This window comes from Crocodylus porosus, unplaced genomic scaffold (genome assembly GCF_001723895.1).
Source record: "Crocodylus porosus isolate Cpor-Errol unplaced genomic scaffold, CroPor_comp1, whole genome shotgun sequence".
NCBI classification, from domain to species: domain Eukaryota; kingdom Metazoa; phylum Chordata; order Crocodylia; family Crocodylidae; genus Crocodylus; species Crocodylus porosus.
Genome location: NW_017728947.1, coordinates 52,538,298 through 52,554,518, shown reverse-complemented (window position 1 = coordinate 52,554,518; position 16,221 = coordinate 52,538,298). Strand labels below are relative to the sequence as shown.

At 45.4% G+C, this 16,221-nt stretch overlaps 1 protein-coding gene across 3 annotated transcripts in view; it reads right to left on the bottom strand.

Moving 5' to 3' along the window:
- Nucleotides 1-16,221, bottom strand: part of CDAN1 (codanin 1) — a 59,084-nt gene that overhangs the window by 28,758 nt on the left and 14,105 nt on the right. For 2 of the 3 annotated variants that reach the window (XM_019551345.1, XM_019551347.1), the window contains exons 6-13: nt 15,124-15,202; nt 14,538-14,658; nt 13,458-13,567; nt 11,982-12,071; nt 8,586-8,661; nt 6,143-6,351; nt 5,146-5,260; nt 703-846 (exon numbers count right to left, since the gene is read on the bottom strand). In XM_019551345.1, coding sequence (XP_019406890.1) covers nt 703-846; nt 5,146-5,260; nt 6,143-6,351; nt 8,586-8,661; nt 11,982-12,071; nt 13,458-13,567; nt 14,538-14,658; nt 15,124-15,202 — 944 coding nt within the window. The remainder of the gene's footprint in view (nt 1-702; nt 847-5,145; nt 5,261-6,142; nt 6,352-8,585; nt 8,662-11,981; nt 12,072-13,457; nt 13,568-14,537; nt 14,659-15,123; nt 15,203-16,221) is intronic. The other variant, XM_019551346.1, reaches the window with a different exon arrangement.

Sequence of the window (16,221 nt, the reverse complement as noted above, 5' to 3'; positions counted from 1 at the left end):
GCTAAATCCTGTTAGCCCCGGCCTTCTGCCTCCTATGACTAGACAGCAGACTATTTGGGTTCAGTTCCTGGTGTCCTGGACAGCAAAAAGTGATTTGCATTCAGTGCAATACATTAGTAGCAGGGATTTGAATGCTGAGCTGAGATACTCTTTGAAACATTTTTGAGGGCCACACCTTACATACACAGTCTTTCCAGTAGAATTGAAGTGATATTGTATCTTACGGTCCAGAAAGTATGAGGAGCAAGAATCTGTGGGTATTGTCTTGTACTGGACCAACTGCATGGCTGGGTCTCTCAGAGACCCAATGAAAAGTACTGATACCCAAAAGCCTGTCTAAGTCTAAACCCAACCAGACAGTTAATCCAATAAAAGAGACCACCCACAAAACATCTTGCAAAAGTCTGTCCAGGTAATTCAGGACTTTGAAACACTAACCACAATTCAGAAATAGTATTAGTGGGTTAAGCACCACATGAGTGTCAATAACCCCTCCCTCCTTTCTATCACAAACACTTCCCCCTTTCCTTCAATACAGTATATTTATACAAAGCACAGAATAGTGCAGAACACCAACCCAGGAACTATTTCCATTCTAGGAAAGGATGGCTCCAGAGACAACTCTGAAACAAACCAAAAATACCTGCCAAGCAAAAAGCTCATAAAGTCCCAGACTTTTCTATCAGGTCTCTGATTACTTACTTGATTTCTTAATGCCACTGCAGACTCGTGCAAGTCTCTTGTTGGTGGCTCCACTGTGCGATACGGAAGGAAAAAAAGAAATCCAAGAAATTTTGCCAGGAGCCGGAGGCTCATCAGGACAACAGTGAAACGTTTTTTTTCATCCTGAAGTCAAGAGAAGGAAAGCATGACTGGAGCAACACAACCCTGAACTGAGAAGCAACAACCTACCTAAAGTCTCCACTGCCAGCATGGAAAACTAGGTCTCACAGCTGCTCTGCACTGCTTTCCAGATACTTCTTTCCCCAGATCATTTTGAATGCTGGAGAGTTCCATTCATGACAGCAGTATACTAAGTAAGAACAGCCCTTCAACCATAGGAGACTCCAATCTAGACAGAGACAGGTTTCACGTTGATATGTACTGGAAGGAGCTCAAGAGAGAGGTGCTTATCTGGAAGTTACCTTTAAAAGTCCTGAGCAGGTGACTGAGTTATGGAAAAAGATCTCATGCCTCTTCACACTTTTATAGGGCAGCTGCATTCTACAATATTTCAGCTGACAAAGCCCAGATTACAGCTTGAACAGCATTTTCAGCAACTACTATACTGTAGAGTTCATTGCCACAAGAAATGAAGCTAAGTCCCGCTCACACTTTTCATCCCTCCCCTCTTTTAGAAAGCATCCCCTTAAACATATTGCCATTCAGTGCTAACCATGACCAAGAGGCACTTCATTGAGAACTACCTGCCCACAAAAGCAATTTGAAATCAGTCAAAGGTGAGAGCTGGCTCCTTTAATCAGCAAAATGACAACTGGATACTGCAGTGATGTGTGCACTGGGAGGGAGGGAGTGAGTACAAACATATACAACCCCTTCTGCTTCCACTACTGCACTGTCTAGTTGGGAGATGGTCCCAAACAATCATAAATAAACTGAAGCTCTTTATAGAATGAGAAAAAAAAAAGCTGTTGCTCAAACAGTCACACTTTCATAGTACTGTCTTTAACTAGAGCATCCTTCACTCCTCTGTTTCTGTCAATGTAGCAAAAGGTCTCAAATACATCAGCCCACATTTATTTCTGAACATTCACAGAACAGTGACTTTTTGAAGACAACATCCTCAGGTCCTCCGTGTATTATGTGTCAATGGCTGCTGGGCCCAACTCAGTGCTGGCTCCAGCCACCTCTACTCCACCCAAAGAAACCCATCACACGTGGCACAGGCATTCTCCAGGACAACTAGCAGTGGCCCAAGTGGGGGCAGAGGGGGGGAATCTAGCAGGTAAAAGTGGAGAAAGGTACCTGGGGAGTCAGATGTCAGGCAGGTCACAGTGCATCATAAATGCAATATCTATATTGAGGCCATGAGTTTCTGTATCTAAGAGGTTGTTGAAGTGAAGTTCATAAGCGCATCTTTGGAAAGAGTTTTGTAAATTCCCTTTGAGGATTAGGACTAAGAGATTGGAGAGAGAGTGGTTTTCTAGTGAGAAATGTGCCCCCACAGGTAGCTGGGTATTCTAGTCTGTAATAGATTTCCAGCGTGTATTCATTCCAGTGCACAGTTGCTGTTGGGTGTCTCCTACGTATTTTCCATCAGGGCATTTGGCGCACTGGATGAGGTATATAACGTTTCTGGAGGTGCAAGTGTTAAGTTCTAGGAATGGTGATGATTCTGTTGTGAGGTGTAGTCACTTGGGGGGCGGTACTGGAGATATGTTGGCAGGCTTTGCCTTTCTTCTCATGGCATGGTCTGGATCCATTTGGTGTGTTTTGGACTGTAGGAAGTTGGTTTCTGGTGATGAGGTTAGTGAGGTTCGGTGCTTGTTTGAATTTACAAACCACTTTTCACAGACGGGCTTATGAACTTCATTTCATCAACCGCCTAGATACAGCAACTCAAGGACTCAATATAGACTAGATTTATGACACACTATAACCTGCCTGTCATCTGACTCCCCAGGTACCTCTCCACTTTTACCTGCTACATCCCCCTCCCCCCAGCCTGTCACTCACCCCCGATACCTCAATTTACATTTTCACTGTCTGACTTACTTCCCTGCATCCCAGCCTCTGGCTTCTTTACTATTCCTTCCATCTAAGAACACACACCAACTGCAGATGCCTCCTCAGCCTGATGAAAGGTTTTTAAACCCAAAAACGTGCTAAGATATATTTCTCCAACTACTCAGTTGGTCTTCTAAAAGGTATCAGATTGACTCAAAGAACCTTCTCTGCTTTGTGTACATTTAGGCAGAATGGGATGAATGCAGCAGGGATGGTAGTCTGTAACAGGGGTCCTTCCCAGTGCTGGTTAGATCTCGGCCTACCCACCTGTTTCTGGGCCAACTGCCCACCCCTCTTTCACCTGCCACACCCTGATGGAAAACCAATTCAGATGTTACCTTGGTGGGAGGATGCCCACTTAGGACCTTGATGTCTAGAAGTGATATCCATTCCGCAGTTCCATACCTCTCCTACAGTGCAGCCCATACCTCACAGAGGGGATCCCAGACAGCTAAGCTCACCTGGAGCCTCACAACTCCACTGCAACCAGCAAGCCTCAGGACTCTTAAAGATCTTACAGGTCCGGGCTTTTCCTAGCCAGGACTGTGTGTGCATGTGGTGGCAGGAGGTTTTCAGGTGCCTCCTACTCACCTTTCACCAGGGCAGTTTGCAGTCCTGGCATTTCCTGGGGGCTGCCATGCCACTGGCAGTCCCACCAGGCCTCCCAACCCTGGCAGGGTGCAGTTTTAGGTCAAGCCCAGGACCTGGGGCCTCCTCCTTTCCCACAGCCCCAGCCCATACCTCTAAGTTTGTCTTGGCACAGCAGCTCAGCAGGGAGATGTCCTTCCCCTGCTGGCTGGTGATACAGCAAGTGCTGCCTCCAGCTCTGAGAGCAGGGCATTAAATGGTTGTGAAACCAAACCAAATAAAAAAAAGGAAATAGGTGTGGACAGAGTGAGGAGGTGGCACTCACTCCGCCTCCATGTGGAGCTTGGGGAACCCCAGCTGTTCCATGAAACCAGGATCCAAGGAGGTGCAGTGAGGTGTCGCAACATCACCAGCAATGCTGAACATCCTCTCGCTCGGAACATTGGTCGGTGGACAGGACGGGTGCTCCTGGGCAACCATGGCCAGATCCTGCCACATGTAGCTGTGGCTTGCCCAACAGGCCAAGGAGTTGCATAGCAGCAGCTCCACATCCTCGCCGAGACAGATAGCCACTAAGGCCTTGGCGCTATCTGCCCAATGCTGGAGTCTGGTGCCTCTGGACCCCAACATGGAAGCCACGCCCTTGGCCCACATTGGCAGCACCTGTGGTAGAGGACACTGGCTGGTGGATGGAGTGCTGGCATGGGAAAGTGGATCCCCGTCTTCGACTTCTCCTCACCTCTGCCCTTCTGCCTCCCTGACTCTGTTCACCAGCACCTCCGTCCAGTGATCAAGGGTTTTGCTGCTGCAAATGCTCCCCCTCACCCTCGGGTTGCATATGCCCGTCAGCACGTGGACTGTACTAGACCGCAATGGATCCATCTGTTTCTTGATGCCCTCTTTCAGCTGCTTCACCAGTGCCTGCACCTCAACATTAGAACCAAATGAAGAAGTTCCATAGGATCAAAGCTCCCTCACTATGGGGATCACCTGGCTAAGGAGGACATCGCCAGCACTGAGGCTCTCAGAGGCCTCGAGGAATGGCTTGAGGACCACCAAGATCTGGGAGATGGTATCCCACTCATCTTTGGGAAGGGAGCTGCTTAAGATGGCAGCCATCTCATGGATGGCCTTCTGTTGCTTGACCAGCCTTCTGAGCATCAGGTATGTGGAGTTCCACCGAGTCTCCACAACCTGCATGATGTGCTGTGGGATGCTCAGCTCTGCCTGTTTGTCCCGCAGCATCTTGCCCGCCTTGATGCTCCAGTAGAAGTAGCCCGACACCTTCTTGTATTTTGAAATGAGTTAGCTGGTTGCGAAGGCTTCCTCACCAGCAGCCCTGCTCCCCTCCCAAGGCATCCCTGACTATAAGGCGGTACTTGTGCGCCACACAGTTGGCATCACGGGCTGCCTTGATCATATTAGCCCTGTTGTCAGTGACCATGAAGCCACAGGTGAGCTCGCCCTACCCAATGAGCCACCCCATGTACCATGTGGTTCATGGCCCCCATGAGCTCCCTTGCCCTGTGGGACTCATCCATCACCTCTGCTTGAAGGAGAGCCCACCGAAACAATTCCAAAACGTTTCAGATGCTTTTGTTTTGTTTCAGACTCGGTGATTCAGCTGCCGAACTGGGCTGAAACACCTCTGAAACAAAATGGCTGCTGAAGTTTTGCACAGCTCTACTACTGTCTATACCCTAATGTACGGTTTACGTCATAATTATACATGGACATTAACCAATTCTTTAGTTAGTGGGCTGAATCACTAAACAAATCCTTAGGTGGCGCCCAGAACATTTAACTCACCTGTTCCTCCATGTCTGCTTCACCATCACTAGGCTCATGCTCTACCAAAGTAAGGCCATCCAGCTCAAGTATTTTTAGGCACAGGTTATCCATGAGGTGTTGGTTGAACTGATAGCTTCAGAAAAAACATGATGGGAGTGTCAGACTGGGGGGAAAGCAGCAGTATAATCTCAGCTAACATATGCTCAATAATTCAAGCCTTGGTTACCGAAGTTATAACAAATATCCAAGATGTCACTCATTTATAAGTTCAAAGGATATTGTGTGGCCAACAGCAACGCTATCCAAAAACCAAGCAGACATGCAGAACCTCAGCAGAACTTCAGCAGACTTAATGCATCCTCCACTCTCCACAGCTCTGCTAGTGCATCATACCCCTTAACATCCCCTTTGCCATTTCAGTTTTGTGCAAAAACTAGTCATTAAACTCCATTAGGATCACTGTTACAAGGACATGGCTACAAAATAAGTTTACCAATTTCAAATGAGACATAAGGGAGATGTGAATCTACACTATGAACTATAAAAGGCCTCTTCATTAAGCCAAAGAGTGTCCTTCTCTTCCCACTTCTTGGCCATCTAGAACAGTCTAGGGAAAATTTCAGTAATCCAGCATTCCTGCTGTCCAGTACTGTGTTACTTCTAAGTATTAGGCAACTCAACATGCTTCTGCCAAGATATTTAGTGAGTTTCATGTGTAATGAGCTAAGACCTGAATGGATGTAGTTCTTTGGAGAGGAAGATGACTGTACACATCAGCAGGTACAAGTGAAGTTTGGAACACTGCTGACAACTAGCATAAAATGGGCAGTGTATACTGCAACTGCCCTCAGGGCTTGAAAGTTCCCCTTTTGTCTCATGCTTTGGCTTCAATGTCCCACAGGGTTGGCATTTCAAGACCAGTCTCCAAATTAGTTCCCCCAACTGAAACAAGCCAATGAGTTTAGCTAACCACCCCACAACTTAGCAGAGGCAGAAGCAGTGACAAGTAGCTAACCTTCCTGCGCTGAGGATGAAGTCCCTGAAGAACTGCTGGCACCCTGGGAAGGAAGGGGGTGGGCAAGGCCCTCTGATGCTCTGAGGAGCGACAAATCTCTCCTGCAGCCTCTTCAGCCGACTCAGATCATCACAGCCCAACATATTAAGGACGTCCTGGTCTGGGGTGTCTCCCCAGCTTGTGCCACCACCAACGGGACCTTTACACATCTTCAGGAGGGTAAAGAGGAGGGAGGGAGGAAATTCATAAGGCATCCCAGATGAAAGAAATAATTTGTCCCACACAATCACTTCTCTCCATGAAAGGCCTTTTGGGGTAGGAACCTTCAATACACTGTAAAGGATTGGATTCAGCTGCCTATGAGCTGTGAAATATGGCCTCCCTCAGCCAGAGGGCCAGCATAGGCTAAAGCATACAAGCTTCCTTTTTCTCAAAATATGCTACCCTCTCAGTCTCTTCCAGCCTAGGTGTCCTGAGACTGGAAATTCAGACCCCACACATTAAACCTAAGGTATTAGAACCTCTTTCCACTCAGAAAGAACATTACCAAGCATAGTTATATCATCTACATAAACAACTCTGTTTCAATGTTCTATGTTTGGCCTGGCAGTCAAGGAGAAGAATTGTCATCTACCACCTGGACCCAACTAAAAACTGTAGGGTTATTCAGTGTTACAAAGATGAGAAGAATTTGCAGGGACTTATACATACACAGAACTACTGCTCAAAATACAAAGAAAGAAGGCTTCAAGTCCTTAAAATTAGCCAGAGACCTTGACAACAAAAACACAACTTCAAAGCATAGTACCCCACTAAAAACAAACACCTTAAAATATGGTATAGTTAGGTTAACACTGATAGGGGTCTTAACAATACCAAATCAAATAGTAGTCATCTTATGAAGGCTGAATCATTTTATGACTGCAAACCCTGAATATTCTTGAGCCCAAGTTCCTTTTGCATCTCAAACCAGAGATTAGGGAGGTCAAACTCAAGTTATTTACATCTGTTCCTCATTGTTACATGTAAGCTATTTTGCTTTCAAACTGTATTGTAGTGGAATAGTGAAACCCTATAGTCTTCAACAGGAATGCACAGATGTGAGTGAGGGTGAAATCCAGCCTTGTACCTGCAGCTTCGTTAACCAGTTCTGTCAATGCTGGAATAGATTCTGGGTTTTTTGGGTTTTTTTTGTTTTTGTTTTTTTTTTTAACTGTATGGGCTCTACAGAGCAAATAGAGGCAGAGCAGTAAGCCTTATTCTCCCTCAGGAAGACTGATAGGTATCAGCATGGATACGCAGTAGGACAAATGGCAAAGAAAGATGACAATATTTTTATACAGCAATTTTTTAAATTAGAACTACATTATACATTCAAAGGAGACTAAGGGGAATGAGACGCACCTAATTCCTATGTGGACATCTAAATCCCTGGTCTCTTTGGAAAATACCCTCCAAAAGGCACAGCAACTTGCAACTGGTTTGATTTTATAATATGCATTACAAGGGGTTTCTGGTTCTAGTACTGAACAGCTCTCCCTGCCAACTATTAAATTTTTAAAATTGAAAGGTGCTTCTCTTTACTGTACTGTATTAAAGGAGACTTCTAGAAAGAAGGGCAGCAGAAACCATGCAAAGAAACAGCACAAACAATCAAAGCAGAACTATTTGTGCCTATTTTCTGTTGGTTACAGCAATCTTATTATTTTGAACTATACCTGACAAAAACACACACAAATAGAACAATGCTTCATAAGTATCGCTGTGTATCCTTTTGGAGAATATGCAGTTTAAAAAAATAAGTCAGGGCCACTGTATCCATACAAAGATTTAAAAAAAACCAATTAATTCCACTAAGGCACATAATCATAAATAAGTGTGTCAAGACTATTCAAAGGTATAGGTTGTAGCCATGGTGGTCTAAGGACAAAGGCAGACAAGGTTCTTTGGGTAAATCCAATATCTTTTATTACACCAACTCAAATAGTTGGAAAAATTCTCCTTTCCAAGCTTTCAGGTTGGGCTGAGGAAGCGTCTGCAGTTGGTCTGTGCTCTTCCTGGATGGAATAGTAAAGCAGCCAGACACTACTACATATGCAAAAAAGCCAGTCAGCGAAAATGTAAATTGAGGTAGACCTCAAGAAAATGTAAATTGAGGTAGACCTGAAGATCATCCAGACCGTTTTTAATTTTTTCAAATATACGTGTTTTTTATTTTTAGTGCTGCTAAGAAGTGCCACATAGCCTGAGACTGAAGGCCTTTTTATCCACAGATTCCTATGTTCCCAGCGTCCTTAATTCTAACTTGGAAAGATCACGGGTGGGAGATTTCTCCACCCCATTCTTCTCAGAATAACAGAAATATGTAGATGTTACCTCACATTTTACTGAAGGTCAGCAAAATTGCTTTCTATATGGAAAACACAAGAAGTTATTTATTTACCTGGATAAGCTGTTTTTGAAAGAGTCTGGCAAAATGGCTGTGATTACAAGTTGCTGTAAGGTGAGCCATCATAGCTCTGTTAAAAAAACACAAAACAAAACAAAAACAAACAAAAAACAAACTTTGATATCAAAGAACCAGTCAAACAGTGTCTATATTCAACTACAGTAAAAGCCTAACAGGGAGCTCTTTATAAAAAACACCCTCTGGTGCCACTCTACTTTGGAAAGTGAACTTGTAGAAATAAGTGAGGTCTTATTTATAATCTAGTTCATGCTTTGTACATCTGAAGCAGCATCTCTGTTGGTTAGAGACACAAAAATAATTTTTTAAGCAGATTTTCTATTAGTAAAGAGCCAGTATAGTTATGCAAGAGGAAGGCTAGACTCTATGCCCATTCTCATAAACAAAGCCATTATCCAAGTACCAACTACAGAATTAGTCTCTCTCGTTGATGGCACCTGTGCAAAACATGCAAGAGGAATCCATTTCAGACATTTTTTGTTAGAGTAGCAGTTAGACAAGCCATGTTCATGCTTTTAAATTGAACAGGTGTAATATTGAAATTACCGGGTGCATCTACACATGCACTTTACTGAGTTGACTAATTAGCTCTGCAGTAAAGCATCACAGTCTACACGTGCGTTGAAACTGGGGCACAGTATATTAACTAACTGTTGTACAATAGCACTGTCCCTGATGGTACTATCCTATGGCAGAGTTAGTTAACGTCCCTGACAGTTAATGTTAGTAACTACGTGTGATGAAACACATGTGGTCTGAGACAGGAGCTGGAGGAGACATAAGGGTGCTAAAGTGCAGGGGTTGCCTGCCACCTGGCCCTGTACTTCAGCACCCTTGTGCCCCAGCCAGACCCTCTGTTGCCTGATGCTGCCATCTGGAGCCTGGAGCTGACCCCCTGGACCTTCCACCAGCCTGGGGCTGCTCTGCTCCAGCTCAAATTGCTGCAGTCCTGGGCACACGTGTAGATGCTGCACCTGGGAACAACTAACTCCAGTGTGAACTGTGCTGGAGTTTCTCATTTTGCCTTAATGGCATGTGTAGATGCACCCACTGAGAATAAAAAACAGAAGCAAACACAGCAGCCATTTTACAGTCACTTTTCAAAGATGAATATTCTTTAAAAGTACTATTTTCTTTTTTGCAGTCCCAATACAGAAGCATTGTGCTTCCCAGCAATACCCAAGCTCAAATTCTTCTCAGAACTAATGTATCAGAACTACTGTGAAATAACAAGCTCTCTACATGTTCAGAGATTATTAATTGTGTTATGTAGGTCCAGTTGTATAAAAACACATGCACAGGTTAAATGGGTCTTACTCTCTAGTGCAAAGACAGACTATTTAGGAATGAGCAGTTGGTAAGTTTACAGCAGGAATTTGGGATGCAAGTACCAATTTTAAAAATATTCATTTAACTTGCTGTAATTACAATGGTTAAACACAACTACCTGTTATAGCAACCCCAGGGTAGGCAGAAGGGAGGGAAAAGCGAGGAGAGGAGGGTGAACTAGTACCCAATTATTACCGTGCTGTGAATCACTTAATCCCTTCCTGCTGGCCCACCAAGGGATTCTGTCTGGACTGCATTGGGTCCCTCTTTCCTGCCTGGCCCAGACACAGGGGGCAGCCCAGACCACGGCACGTGTGGCTGGTACGGACACCCCCAGGTGCACTGTGGGGCTGGGGCAGTTTGGCTGCTGGACTCCACTTCCAGGCAGCAGTGGCTTCTTCCAGCTGCTGCAGCCACTGGACCTAACCCTGCTGACTGGGCACATGGGACCATCTGCCCCACACCCACCACTGGGGGTGGGACCTGTGTGGGCAGGGTACATGGCTGGGATAGGGCCATGGGCCAGCAGGGAGTGGCATCTGAGAGCAGGATGGGCAAGTGGGGCTGGGGCTGCGATTGTGGGGTGGTGACAGCACAGGCTGGGGCCCAGGGCAGAGCCACAATTAACTACCCACTCCCCGCATGCCCCTGCCTGTGGAACCAGCATATGTTACAGGGGCATGCAGGGAACAGATCACATCTCTGCCCCAAGATCTGGCCCCACACTGTCACAGCCCCATGATCCAAGCCTCCAACCCAGCCCCACCCATCGCAGTCCCTACTCACCAGCCGCCTTGTCCCACCCACCCAGGCCAGCATGGAGGTCAGCCACTAAGGGAGCTTTGGTGAGCTGTTGGGGAGGGGTGAAGGGAAGGGAAATGACTCAGCCTGCAACAACTCACCAAAACTCCCTAAGTGGCCCTTGGGCCCAAATAACTGCCCACTCTGCTAAACCATGCAGACCCTGGTGCAGCATCTCCACTGCATGCCTCAAGCAGCCCTGGCTCTGGGGCAGGTGAGAGGGGCCTACTTGGAGCCTGAGTTGTTAGTGGCAGGAAGCAGGGAGGCTGGAAGTAACCGCACCAGGGACCAAAGCCTAACTATAGGTACTAATCCCCTCCCCACTATTCCTCCTTCCCACCCTCCCCTCCACCTTCCTTGCCACCATCTGGGGCATGTGTGGCTTCCTTTCCGCCCTTCCCTGCCAGACTGCTCCTTGACCCCAGCCCCTGCTAAACAAGCACCACTAAACTATAACCGCTTATCACTACACTTATCAGTTAAACGATTAATCATTTAACCCATTCACATCCCTAGCAGGAATAATCAAATGGTTCAGGTACAGCTCATTGTTCTGTAATGTGTTAGCCAACATCCTTAATATGAAGGTGAGTCCATTCAAAGATTAACAGCTCCCAACAAGCAAGGAGGCTGAGCAGAAGATTTGAAGAAAAGGCTGATTGGAGCAACAGAGAAAATTAGGAGCTGGGATCAATAGGCTCTATGGGCAGCACACATCTACCATATTTTCTCGTGTACCACAGGCCCCCAAATAAGACACTCAATCTGTTTCTGGAAGGAAAAACATACAAAAATATATTTTTCCAGAGTTATGGCGGACTATAAAAGAGCAGGTCCTCCTGGAAACATAAGAGTACCCAGAAAGTGTGGCACGCTAGGAGACAGCCTGGGTGAGGAACTTCCTGATATGGTAGGACAGCAACAAGGACAGGCCTCAGACAATTAACAAAGGAGTCTACCTCTTCTCCTTGCTGAGGCCAGAGAAGTGGCAGCCATTTTGGGAGCAAGTAGAGCACACTGTCTACAGGTACTCTCCTTTTCTCCTCCTATTCCAGCAAAGGAAGACCGGCTTCTCTGCTTAAGACATGCACCCCAAATTCGGAGGGCTGATTTTTGGGGAAAGGTGTACAAGGTATGCAAGTGAATATGGCATACAGACGCATGCTGCAAATCTGGTCTGTTTTTTACGCAAGTTATATGCAATCACTGAACTCTTGGCTAGCTGAATCACCAGATTCTTACCTGATCTTGTTGCCCAGGACTCTTTCAAAATCCCAAGCTGGTTTTTCATGGTTATCTTCCCATTCACGCAGCAACTCATAGAAGATGTCCCTAGTGAGCAAAAGATAGAGATGGGTCAACTCCTTGGCCTCCAGTTTCTGAACAAACTGTAACTGGATGCCCAGCCAATATGGCACAAGACTTCTCCTAAACTTCAAACTACACTGAAGTCAGACAAAAGTCCCCATGTATTCTACTACCCTGTAGCAGTGTTAATTGCCACTGAGATTACTGATTTGATACAATTGTTTTTATTCTGCACTCCATTACTGACAGGTGTTCTTGTTTGCTCTCCCTGAGTTTAGATAAAATTATCAAAATAGCCCCACCTCCCATTATCAGACAAAGCTGGGGGATACAAAACAGAAGGAAGATGTGTTGCGAGTCTGCCAGCAGACAAAAGTGAATAGAAACGATATGAAACCAATTCTAGAAGAAAGGAAAAACCCAAAGAAACAGAAGATCCTTCTTCACCATCTCATTCCAACATGGGAAAGACCAAAAGGAATCTGGAAAAGAATCAAAATACACTTGGATGCTAATCTTGCTGGGATCATTTGATCCCAGCAGACTTCTTGCCCCTTGGGCAGGGGGCTGGACCCAATGATCTTGTGAGGTCCCTTCCAGCCCTAATGTCTATGAAATTTATCATTAACCCCAAAAGGCAGAAATGAATCCATCTTGTGGCATGCTGTTCTGTTACTTATACAGTGGTTTCCATTCTTAAACTGAGTTAAGGTCCTCAACCCCCAGACTGATTCAAATAGTGGGGGCCTGTTTTTAGAGCTAAAAATCATGAAGTCTTTTGCCCACACTGCTGCAAATGTATAGTATTAGTTAGATGCCACGTCCAAATGAATGTGGACATTTGGTTCCCCAGGGACAAGCAGCGGTGGTGCACCTTGTGCCACCACTACTTGTCCCTGGGGAACACCAATGCCATGTGCACGTACTTTGGCATGTGGCAAGTTACCCTAGGTGGAATAGGGGGCCTGGGGCCAGCACTGGACTGGCCTCAGCAGCCTTACCTGGGGTCCTGGAGGCCCCCCGGAGCTGCAGCAGTGGCGATTCTGCCACGCGGAGCCTGACCAGCAGCCAAAGCACGGCTCCGGGTAACCTGGCTCTACTTTTGAGCAGCGCTGCTGCTCATGCATGTGCTGCTCTGCCTTTTTTTCCCCCCACAGGCTTTTCTGACCCCTAGATATCCAGAGGTCAAAAAAACCCATGGGGAAAAAAAAAGTGAAGCAGCACACCTATGGGCAGCGCAGCCTTGCAGCATGGAAAACATCTAAATGTGCAGTATGTGGTGCCACAGATGCATCTGCAGTCCCACATACCACATAGCTGCACTCGTCTGGATATGGCCACAGAGTTTACTATTAATGACCACGAACAGATTTTGCCCCAAAACAAAACCATTAATTGGACAATGCTCACCTTTGCTTCTTAAAAATATGAAATGCCCTGTCACTGGGAAAATTAGAGCGATTATCAGTTTCTGGCTGGAAAGAAACAGATTGTACAGATGAAGGCAGCAGGAGAGAAACCTGTTGAATATATAAAACCATTCATTAGCAAAATACAATTCCCTGATTTGATGTACAGTTCAACAGCTGGACAGGCAAAATTAAACTAATGTGAAATCAGATATTACCATAGTTGGGTGATTTAAATGCTTAATCATTAATGGTTGGGAAATGCTAAATTCTGGTGTGAAAACACTGGTACAAAAAGCCATTTCATATTGCTTTTGAAAGAACTTTCCTACGAGAATGGAATTGGCAATTAATATGCCCTGGGGAGAGGAAATAAAGCCATGGACTCAATCATTTAAGGCATATAAGCTCAACACAGGACTTGTGGGATGGCAGGACTAACAGCTGGCAGTTCCCACTTGATCCAATACCTTCACCTCTTCTGAAAGATGCCATAGATTTTACCTCTCTATCTAGATTTCTTCTACATTCCTCATCCCCCAAGTATTTCACAAGCATCCATGCCTTTTATTCACGCAACACTGATGTGGGGAAAGGAAGCACTACTCCAAGTTTTAAACAGAGGGCAAGATGAAATCTAAAGCAGATTCAATGGTTTGCTTGAAGTGTGATAAGTCTGAGACTGAGTGGGAAAGTTTCAAATCCCAATCCACTACATTGGGATTCCTACCTCCAGATTAACCATAGGCAAGAGTCTGATAGTGACATTCTGGAAGTCAAGGTTAATTTTTTAACTAAGTCAAGTGAGGTCAAGATCTCACTGCCAAACCAACACAAGTTAGTTAATACAGGGACTTCTGGCTACAGATCATTAGTCCTAACAATCCACAGACCCAATATGAATGGAGAAACGTGTTTTTTTGCATTGTCTTAATAGTAAGCAAGAAGTGACCCCCAGCAGGGTGAAGATAGGCTGTTAATCAGTAAAGACAACAACAAAGAGAGAATAAAGAAAAACATTAGATTATTGTAACTCCTCGATTCCACACATTTAAATTCCTGTGGGGTCTTCAGTTTTTACCTTGGCTGTGCTGCTTTCATAAGCCTGCCTCAGCCTCTCGTGCAGGCAAGGGGAAAAGGTTGCAATCCGCTCGTTCTCAGCCAAGAGTTTCAAGGTCCCCTTCTCTAAGTGGGAAATAACTCTGCCAAGAGACCACATACATACACACACAAATAACTTTGAGAAACCAAATCTTTAAGTTCACACTTTCTTCTCAAACATCACTTTTAACCACTGCACAACTGGCATCTGGATCCAACTGGCATCAGCAGGGCCCACTGCAAATATCAGTTACATGAGGAAAGGGACCTCAGAGTCTTCCCCAGTTGCAATGAAATCTGAAACAGAACACTTTCACCAAATTTTAACTACATTTTGAATGCATCATTTTGTAACATCTCCACTAGGCACAAGTATAAGCACAAAGGAAAATCCTAGTTTTCCAGGTCACCAACTCAGCATAAGATCAGGAGAATGACTTGGCCTCATGCCCCTAAACTGAAAAGGTTATAAGACTGCCCCTCCTGAAACCCACAAATACCTTTCTCAGTCTTTTATACGCATGTACCCACCCCTATGCACAAAGGAAGAAAAAGGTTCAACTTACTCATACTGACGATCCAAGACCTGCACAGCAAAATAGACACAGTTGTGCACATTACAAAAATGTTGCCTCTCTACTGCACCTGAAAAGACACCAGGCGAACAACATTTACCACCGTGGGGGAAAGATTCACAAGCCAAATAACACAGTTAACTTGGAAGGAAGTAGAAACTGCCATGCTCAACCAGATCATTAGTACATCCAGTCCAGTGTAGTACTTCTTCCTACGGTCCACATGACTTGACACATCAGAGAAAGACACCCAAGGTAACCCCAGTATAAAGAGTCAGCTAATTGTACTATTTTGGATCAAGAAGAAATCCTTTCCCCTGATGCATGGCAGTTAGCTGCAGCTTGCCCTGAAAACCAATATTGAGTGCCATTACTTTAGCCTGTATAACTATCAGTGTTCTCACTAGACAAGGTTACAGTTTTCATAGTTAACCATGAATAATCAACCCCTAGATCAGAGAGTAAATGCCAGCTCCTTAAGAGAACTGGATAGGAAACAGTTTTCCAACACTGAAAATTGGTGGATTTAAAATTTCTTCCATTCTAGATCAGGGTGAAACCAGGCCCAGTCCAAGCTTCCTGAAAAAAAACAAGAGAAGCCCCCAGCCCAGAATAACCAAGCATGATGGTTAGGGCACTCATATGGGATGTGACAAACTCAGCTTCAAAACCTAGTCTTACGAGCAGGGATCTGGGTTTTGTTTGCCACAGAAAGATTTGGATTCTCCCTTTTTAAGGAGAAAAACATGGATTTTCTCCTTTTAATGGAAAAATTATAGATTTGCCCCTATAAAGGAAAAGAATGCAGGAAACTATAAGTTTCCCCTTGCACACTGGCAAAGTTCCAGCCTGCAAGGGAACTGCTTGGACCTGGGGACAGTGGGAGGAGGGCGATCAGGCACGGAGCGCCACATGCACCTGTGCACATGCACATGCATGTACATGGTAGCCAGGCAGCATGGAGATCAGCTTCCATAGCTCCCTCCAGTAAACAGGGAAGGGGGGGTGGGGCTGGCTGTCACAGTGAGGGAGGGAGTTGGGCAGGGTCACTCCCCAGCCAGGGCAGTGCATGGGGCCTGGGGTGGGAAT